At 30.3% G+C, this 9,861-nt stretch overlaps 1 protein-coding gene across 1 annotated transcript; it reads left to right on the top strand.

The window, feature by feature from the left end:
• Positions 1-7,783: 7,783 nt before the first annotated feature.
• LOC105790677 (ammonium transporter 2 member 5) lies at positions 7,784-9,533 on the top strand. Its single transcript, XM_012618398.2, has 3 exons — positions 7,784-8,396; positions 8,478-8,763; positions 8,856-9,533. Exons 1-3 carry the CDS (start codon positions 7,809-7,811, stop codon positions 9,437-9,439), a joined length of 1,458 nt encoding a protein of 485 aa, XP_012473852.1. The 5' UTR covers positions 7,784-7,808; the 3' UTR covers positions 9,440-9,533.
• The last annotated feature ends 328 nt before the right edge of the window (positions 9,534-9,861 follow it).

The following is a 9,861-nucleotide window of genomic DNA, read 5'->3' as shown; positions in this document are numbered from 1 at the left end:
TTCACAAATTTAGCTTGTATTCTAATACCTTCGACATAATTTGCAGATGTTAAACATAGATGAAATCTACCCAAAAACTATTAGAATTAATTACCAATAGATTTAATGCATAATTTGATATTTGAGTTTGATACTATTTTTAATGTGATATTTGTGTTATTTTTGGTCCAATGTAGTACTTGTATTTGATAAAAGATATACATTTTGTTGATTGAAAGTAACATTGTTAACTTTTTAATGCTTAATTCAGTTTTTAAAGTGATTTGATTAAAATTCATAATTAGCTAATAAAATTAGCAATTAAGTTTAATCAAATCAACCCTAAAACCCAAATTAAATCACATCCATCGATTGTATTTGAAAAATTAAGAACAAAATTAAACAAATTCACAATTAATAATAATTTTTTCTATTAACAAAATAATCAAAAAATTTCAAATGTAATAAAATTAACAAATAACTTCCATCAAATTGATCCTAAAACCTGAATTAAACGCTAAAAGTTAACATCATCACCTTTGGGTACCAAAATATATAACTTTTGTTAAATCAGGTACCATATTGAACTAAAAATAATACAGGTACCACATTAGAAAAATGTGTCAAACTCGGTACCAAATGACATATTAAGGCTAATTACCAAAATAATGTCAAAATTTGAATTTAGTTCCTATACTTTTATTTATAGGAATACAATCCTCTGTTTTTAGATTCGAAATTCAAGTCTAATTGTTAATATTTAGTTACATAACTACTAAGTGGGTTTTTTATTTTAAAATGTCACACCAAGAAATATAAAGAAAAATTTAACAGTGTTAACAAATAAACTTAAATTTTAAAATATAAAAATAGAAATATTAAATTTCATGTTTAAGAAGAATACAAAATTGATGGCATATTTTAACCTAATGTTAAATATCTGCACTATCAATATACCTTAAATCTACTAAAATACAATTGGTTTCCTTTTCATATTGTTAGTATATATCTTTTACAAGTTATGCATCTAGTGTTAAAATGAGACTTTAGTTGAAATGATAAAGTTAAATATTTAAAATTTATTGTGTTACAAATTTAAATTTCATCATCATTTAGTTTTTATTGATTTTATACAGAAATATAAAAAGACAAGAATATCATCATAATAATATAACTTATTTTGCATATAGTTTGATATTTTACTAATTTCTCAACTGAATTAATGTTCGATTGACTCGTGACGCCAACTCAATCAAGGGCTTAAATATAAGTAAGTACAGATTTCTAAGACACATTCTAAAAAAATTAAAGATACTAATATTAAGTGTTTGTCTGCGTAGTGTCACATTCCCAATAACTAAAAAGTGTATCATGCCTGAATCTAACGAAACCGTCGCTGGAATTGAGATCTCATTCAAAGAGAAAGATATCAAATATATGGAGTTTCTTTTTGCATATTATATGGATGATTCGATCCGCAAGGACCATGATTGGGAATTGTTTGATTGTCTTTCTTCGAGTAAGAGGTGAAACATAATCAACTTGAACTCGGGACAGCTATTCAGAATCTTAGTAAAAGACTGGATTTGTTATCTCATGTTTGCTTTTTGTGAAAAAATACCAATTGAAGTGGAGGGTTTCTTCAAATAAGAAGGAGCTAGGTCAACTACTCAATCAAATGATATTGAGCATGCTTTCCATCTCTTCTCGAGAGGCAAGTGAGCTATTTCTTTGCAAAATTGTGCTCAATTTCATATGTAGCAATTCTGCCAAGATCTCTTCATTAGTTGGGGGAAGAATCCACACGAATCGGATTTTTTGAGGAACTCGGTTGTGAAATTATAAAAAATCTCTTAATTTTAAAAAGTAACAAATATTATTTTAAAGGTGTTTTTGCCTTTTTATATTTTATATATACTAGAAAAATACATGTAAATAACATGAATAAACTTGAGGCATCATAGTTTCATAGGATGTCACTTGGTTATTAACCAAGAGTTATCACTATTCATAGTGATGAATTATGTCTCTTAAATTCAAGAGCTATATCACTTTATTTGTTCAAATATGTGACTATTCATTTGGATAATTGTGAATCTATGAAGAGACATAATAACTCCTATAAATAGGAGTAGAATTTCATTTATATGGTACACCCAAAAAACACGTTTTCATTCTATTTTTCTCCATCTTCTAATATCCCTAGATTGTTCAATAAAGAATTATTGCGAAAGTTCTTTATAGAAATTGATATTCTTGCTATGCTCCGTTAACTATTTCTGTCAGAGCAAAACATAGACAAACATTGGGCTTTATTGTACTTTCGAGGTTTGTTTGCTAGTAACTCTTTTGCACTCCAAAACATAGGCGGGGGCAAATAGAACCTTACAAAAAGTGACATTGATACACACTTTGAAGCATTGGTTAATTTCTCAAAGGTTCTTTTTTTCCCTACACACCAACAATTCGAAAGTTCTATTTTCGTAATTTATGATAAATTAAAGAAGGTGTGTCTATTAACTATGCATTCACATGTCATTACAATCATGGTACTACAATAATAGCTATCAGTAATGCAACAACATTGAGGTAGTGATCTAATTATTAATTTAGAAGAAATCTTTATAATAATAAGAGGTGTGTCAAATTTTGGTTTACTATTGTTGCATGAATAGAATTTCATGGTTATTTTTTATTGAGATTAATTATATTATACAAAAGTATAAGTGTATCGTGGATTAATTTTTATAACGCCAACTACTAGTTTATTATATACATGATATTTTAAATGCATAGTTATGATTGATACATAATTATATAATATATATGATATTCATATATTTTTACAATCATGAAAGGAGAAATAAAGGAAGTTAATGAAATTTTTAAGCAATGCAAGGAAATGATGTTTCGGTTAGTGCATTAAGCCGAAAACATATGCTTGTCCGATGCTTTCAAATCCGAATAGTCATGTTTATTTGGTAAACTTTCAAATATGGAAAGTTATGACTTTTCAAAAAGGAACTTATATAGTTATTGGTACATTATATGTAGATGGTTGAATTTAAAATAATTAATTCATTTCATCCAAATTGTGAGTGAAAATTTTCCACTACAAAAGTTTTCTTTATTTCTCATGAACTTGAGATATTTAATTAATTTTATTTAAATCATGATATTAGTAACTAGGATTTGGATATTATTTACGAGACATTATTTAAGTATATTAATCGATAAATGATACATTGAATCAAAGTTTGTCATATAGATAATTATATAATGTGAATTATCTTGGTTGATTTAAAATAACCATAACCTAAATGGTTTTATATATGATCACACATTTTTTAGTCTATGTTATAAAGTTTGGAGTAGAAGTGGTTTTGACAAGAAATGAAATAAGTCATATGCAATTTGCATAATTAATTTTTCTTGTCAAAATCTAATAATAGAGAGCATTGACTTATATAATAAGATCACTATTCGATATGAAATCTTCTAGTGAAAATATGAATGTGATAGTCGTATATTTTAAATTTAGATCATCTTGTGTATATTTATGATGGTGCACATGATTTTTATATATAGCTTAGATATGATCTATAATCTCATGGTTCTATAAAATTTTGAGATGTAGTAAATTTTGAAATTTACTTTGGAAGTCATGAATAAAAAGATCTCATGAGTATGAAAATAACAATCTGAATGTTATTTGACCCATTTAAGTGACGGATATGATTTTGATCATAGTCAAAAAATGCCTGATAAAGTTCATGATAAAGGGTGTATAAACGTGAAGTTATAGTCAAAAGATTGGACAATTGGTGGTCCTCTAATATGATTTTGCTCTAAAAATATATGAAACACCCTTATATGTATATGTTTTTTTTTAAAGTCATGTTATACTGACTATGATAAGAAGCTATAAAAATAGTAAACATGTATTCATGTTTCATCATGGGATTTAAAGCCTCTTTACAACATCTCACTTGGTGAAAAAGACATGATAATAACAATAAAGTGATCATTGTTAATTGATAATCATACAAAGAATTTTCTTGATAGCATTCTTTTGTGAAAGAATGAAAAATTGAACATGGTGAGGATGTCAATGTTATTTGAATCGGACCGACCAGTAGGACCGATTGGATCAAGAACTGATTGGGATACCAATCCAAAATGTGCTTTTGAGTCGATTAGATCGAGAACTAGACGAACTGATTGAATTGGCTAAAAATCAATTGAATTGGCAATTGAACCAATTAAAAATCTGTTGAACCGAGATTTTTAAATTTTTAATTATTTTTAATCAAATTGGTTGAATTGAAAAATTGGTGACCTAATCGGTTTGACCATCGGTCCGGTTTAAAAAACATTTGAGGATGTTGGTCAATACAAATAAAAATAAAGTTTCACCATATGGTATAGAAAATTAACATAACTGTGTTGAAAATTTTGGGATGAGGTACAATCCCATAATATTGGAGTCACCCATGATGGAAACTCGACCCAATGCTTGGTATAACATCAAGTCTTGAGTTCAATGAAACAAAGTACATCATCGACATGTGACTGCTAGCACTATAAAGTAATAGGATTAATGGTGTAAAAAGCCCTCAAAATTTTTCAAAAAATGCAATTAGGCCCCTTTTTTTGCACTCAATTGGGTACTTGAACTTTCAAAATGCATCAAAAAGGCCCTCAAACTTTTTCAAGAAAAACAACTAAGCCCCCTGCTTTTTTTGCACTCAATTAGGTACTTAAACTTTCAAAATGCATCAAAAAGGCCCTCAAAATTTAAAAAAAAAAAAGCAATTAAGCACCTTTTTTTTTGCACCCAATTGGGTACTTGAACTGCCAAAATGCATCAAAACGGCCCTTTGACCGTTAAATTTAACAATTGACTGTTAAAGTTAATTGGCCCTGATTTTTTCAATTAAAGAACCACATTCCACAACCACGATGTAACATGTGGGAAAAATGATAAAAAATAAAAATCAATAGAAGTTATAAAAATTATTAAATTTTGATAAAAATAGAAAAAAATATTAAAATAGAAAAATTATAGAAATCATAAAAAAATTGTAAAATTTTATAAAAATCGTAAAAAAATTATAAAATATATAGAAATATTGAAAAAAATTATAAAATTTTATAAAGTCGTAAGAAAATTATAAAAATGTAAAGAAATATAAAATTAAGTAAAAAATTATAAAAATTATCGTATCAATAGAAGCATTTTATAATTTTTCTATAGTTTTTATTGATTTTTATTTTTTATCATTTTTCGCCTCATGCCACGTTGTGTTGCGCCATGTAATGACTTTAATTGAAAAAAATTGGGGGTCATTAAATTTAATGGTCAACGGTTAAAGTTAATGGTTAAAGGGATTTTTTATGCATTTTATAATTTTTTACGATATTTATAAAATTTTACAATTTTTTAATTTTTTTCTAATTTTTAATAAAATTTAAATTTTTTATTAAAAATTAATAATTTTTATAACTTTTATTGATTTTTATTTTTTATCATTTTTTTGTCAAATGTCTGTAGTTTTGACACGTGGTGGCTTTAACTGAAAAAAATTAGGGCAATTAACTTTAACAGTTGACTGTTAAAGTTAATGGTCAAAGGACCTTTTTGATACATTTTGGCAGTTCAAGTACCTAATTGGATGTAAAAAAAAAAAGCAGGGGCTTAATTTTTTTTTTTGGAAAAGTTTGAGAGCCTTTTTGATGCATTTTGAAAGTTCAAGTACCCAATTGAGTTTTAAAAAAAAGGGGCTTAGTTGCTTTTATTTGAAAAAGTTCGAGGGCCTTTTTATGCATTTTGAAAGTTCAAGTACTTAATTGAGTGTAAAAAAAGTAGGGGCTTAATTGCTTTTTTTTTAAGTTTGATAACTTTTTACACCCTTAAGGTAAAATAATATATAATATATCATCCTAGAATAAAAAGTGCTAGGTACCCATAATGATAAAGGGAATGATTAGTGTATACTCTTAAGAGACCCATAACATAAATTTGTTAGAGTGTTATAATTACGAGAACACTCTCGATAGGATCTACCTATATGAGTGGAAGTGTGGTCGTTTCTAAGAGCTCAATGGTTTGGCTCTAACAGCACTTATGAAAAGAGGTTATAGACATATGATCATAATAGTGTCTTTGGATATTGTGCATTGACTGGTGTTGAAATCATTGTGCGAGATATGTTCGATTAATCAAATGGAATAGTTGGTTCAAAGCTTAATTTACCATGCAATTTCAATTAACTTTAACATGTTTTCACTAAGTGGAAGTTCAATCATAAGAGACCTTCATTTATGTAATTGCTTTCTAAAATTATCAAAATCTAAAATATTTTGAAAATTGGGAGAGATTTAGAATTTTTAAAATATATATATAATATTTTAATAGTTGCAAATGGAAAGTGTTAAGTAACCGGTTATTAACCAAGAGTTATCACTATTTGTAGTGATTATTAACAAAGAGTCGTGAATTTTCAAATAGGCGACATTGAATAATTATATTTATTGCTAAAAGATGTGACTATCCATTTGGATAATTGTGTTTCTATGAAGAGATATAAGAACTCCTATAAATAGGAGTAGAATTTCATTTGTATGATACACAAAAATACAAGTTTCATTTTATTCTCCTCCATCTTCTAATATTCCTAGATTGTTCTATAAAAAATTATCGTAGAAGTTCTTTATAGAATTGGTATTCTTGCTATGCTTCGTTTGTTTCCGTCAGTGCAAAACATAGACAACCATTGGGCTTCATTAGATCCTTGAGGTTCATTTACCAGTAACTCTTTTGCACACTAAAATATAGGTGGGGGCAAATAAAATCTTAAAGAAAATAATATTAATATAGACATTAAAATTTTCGTTAATTTCTCGTAAATTCATTTTTATAGTTGTCATAAGGATCGCTTCTAATCCTTTATTCTTTATTACCATTCAATTAAATTATGAATTCCTTCATTAAAAAAAACCCTAATAGTGAGAACTTAAAAAATCAATTGATTAAGGGCTTCTTTGAATGGACGGTGTACTTACTTACGGTTAGTGTAAAAATAGTAAATTAAATACTATAACGTAAGACAAAAAAAAGAGCTAAATGCACTACATTGGGACGCAATGCCCATCTAAAAGGTCGCTAACTAAATTTTCAGAACAACTAGTTAGTCCAAAAGTTAATTTTAATTTAGTAATAATATAATACCAAATATTTTAAATTGCAATAAAGAAGCAAATCTTAAATTTAAGCGACACAATAATATACCTTAAATCTACTAAAATACATAAGATTTCCTTTCCATTATATATCTTTTTCACTTTTAAATTAGGCAACAGAATAACATATTTGGTTAAACCCGTTGATGAATTTATATTAAAATTCAGTTGAACGACATTCATCTCTTCAAACATTTCAATATTTCAACACTTCGTACATTTTAGGTTTGCGAACCAATAGAGTATTTTAAACACATAAAAATGCCAAGTGCCAAATGAATTATTTGTCCTTAGGAAGTATCATATAAACCCCAAATAAGGTCCGACTAATATTTTGTCGGAGATTCCATTGTTCACACTTGGCTGCTGTTGGATTCTCCGTCCACTTACCCAAACACATCAATAAACCAAGGTCACAAATGTATTTTTGCTACCGTGCCACTGCCAACAGCTTAGACAAGAAATTTACAACGAAAAAGACATTTTATCCATCCAAACTTGGTTATATAAGCACTCTCTCCACGCTCCTCTTCCCTTCAATCCTGATTGTGTTCATCTAAATATTACCGGACTCCGACCAGAACCAGATGTCTCTACCCTCGAACTTGCATCCCGATGAGGCTAGCCCACCTTGGTTGAACAAAGGAGACAATTCTTGGCAGCTCACCGCAGCCACCCTGGTGGGGCTCCAAAGTGTTCCGGGACTCGTGATCCTATACGGGAGCATTGTGAAGAAGAAATGGGCTGTCAACTCGGCTTTCATGGCCCTTTACGCCTTTGCTGCTGTCCTTATTTGCTGGGTCGGGTGGGGGTACCGTATGTCTTTCGGGGACAAGTTCATTCCCTTCCTAGGGATGCCTAACGTGTCCTTGGACTCTCAGTATCTCATTGACAGGGCCTTTCTTGGCTATTTGCCAAATGCAACCATGATATATTTCCAGTTCGTGTTTGCAGCTATCACTTTGATTCTCATAGCCGGGGCATTGCTTGGAAGGATGAATTTCCTTGCATGGATGTTGTTTGTGCCACTCTGGGTGACGTTTTCCTACACAATCACTGCCTACAGTATTTGGTGCCCTGGAGGGTGGCTGGCTAAGCGTGGCCTTATTGATTATTCTGGAGGATATGTTATTCATTTATCGTCTGGTGTAGCTGGTTTCACTGCAGCTTACTGGGTAAGTTTTTATAATACATTACTCAGTGATTACTATTGGGCTGAAGTTGATTTGATTCGACTGTTGTAAATAATGGTGAAGGTTGGACCAAGGACTACAAGGGACAGGGAGAGGTTCCCACCAAACAACATCCTGCTGATGCTTGCAGGGGCTGGACTGCTTTGGATGGGATGGACCGGTTTCAATGGCGGCGATCCGTATACTGTCAGTACGGACGCTTCGTTGGCCGTCCTTAACACCCACGTTTGCACTGCCACAAGCTTATTGACATGGCTCATACTTGACTATATTTTCTTTGGAAAATCCTCCGTGGTTGGAGCCACTCAAGGCATGATCACTGGTCTAGTTTGCATCACCCCAGCAGCAGGTACATAAAAACCATGAACCATTAAATATAGTAGCAATAATATGTCACATCTGTTTTTGCCTACTGAACAAAGTGCAATTTCTATAATTTAGGAGTGGTGCAAGGATGGGCAGCAATATTGATGGGAATGATGTCTGGTAGCATCCCATGGTACACAATGATGGTCCTACACAAGAAGGTATGGTTTCTGAAGCAAGTGGATGACACGATGGCTGTGTTCCACACGCACGCGGTGGCAGGCAGCTTAGGAGGGATTCTGACCGGCGTGTTTGCGGTGCCTAAGTTCAACCGGCTTTTCTACATGGTGACCGATTGGCAGCACTACATCGGTCTTTTCTACGGATTCCATGACGGTCGTACAACAGCAGGGTTCAGGCAATTGGGTGTTCAATTGGTAGGGATCTTGTTTGTGGTGTTCGTGCATGCAACCATGACGAGCATAATATGCTTGGTGATAAGCTTGGTGGTTCCACTGAGGTTGAGTGAGGAGGAGTTGCAAACTGGGGATGATGCAATCCATGGAGAGGAAGCATATGCATTGTGGGGAGATGGGGAGAGATACGAGTCGAAGCACAACTCTGTTTATGAAGAAAACGCACGGCCACCATCCACAAAAGGAGATGATGACTGTTTCAAGACATTTTGGGGGAATTTGCTATCTCGGCCTCGGGTATAATTTGGTATGATATGATATGATTTGATTTGATTTTTAAATGAGGGTTTGGAGAATAATGTTATTTTATTTTTGTTGGGTGGTTTTTTCAACTTAATAGTGGGTGGAGCTCTACTTTTGATTGTTATGTTTTTTCTTGTTCTAATAATAAAGTATTAATTTAAAAATAAAATAAAATAACCTATATTATATGATAAAATAAATTTAAAAATTAAATATATTATATATTTTATTATATAATAATTTAATGATTTTATATAATGATCTAATAAATATATTTTTAATTATCATTTAATATAAATTACATTTTAAAATAAATATATAAACAAAAGTTATATAATAATTCAATATTTTTATTATGTAAAATATATAGTTTTGAGTTTTATAATAATTTAGTATATATATAAATTTTATTATTATAAAAT

This window comes from Gossypium raimondii, chromosome 8 (assembly GCF_025698545.1).
Source record: "Gossypium raimondii isolate GPD5lz chromosome 8, ASM2569854v1, whole genome shotgun sequence".
NCBI lineage: Eukaryota > Viridiplantae > Streptophyta > Magnoliopsida > Malvales > Malvaceae > Gossypium > Gossypium raimondii.
The sequence above is the reverse complement of the archived record's forward strand: the minus strand, read 5'-3'. Positions and strand labels throughout refer to the sequence as shown.

Coding starts and splice junctions, on each gene's coding strand:
- LOC105790677 (XM_012618398.2), top strand. CDS start 7,809: ATGTCTCTACCCTCGAACTTGCATCCCGATGAGGCTAGCCCACCTTGG. Junction 8,397..8,477: donor GTTTCACTGCAGCTTACTGG/GTAAGTTTTTAT, acceptor ATAATGGTGAAG/GTTGGACCAAGGACTACAAG. Junction 8,764..8,855: donor TTGCATCACCCCAGCAGCAG/GTACATAAAAAC, acceptor TCTATAATTTAG/GAGTGGTGCAAGGATGGGCA.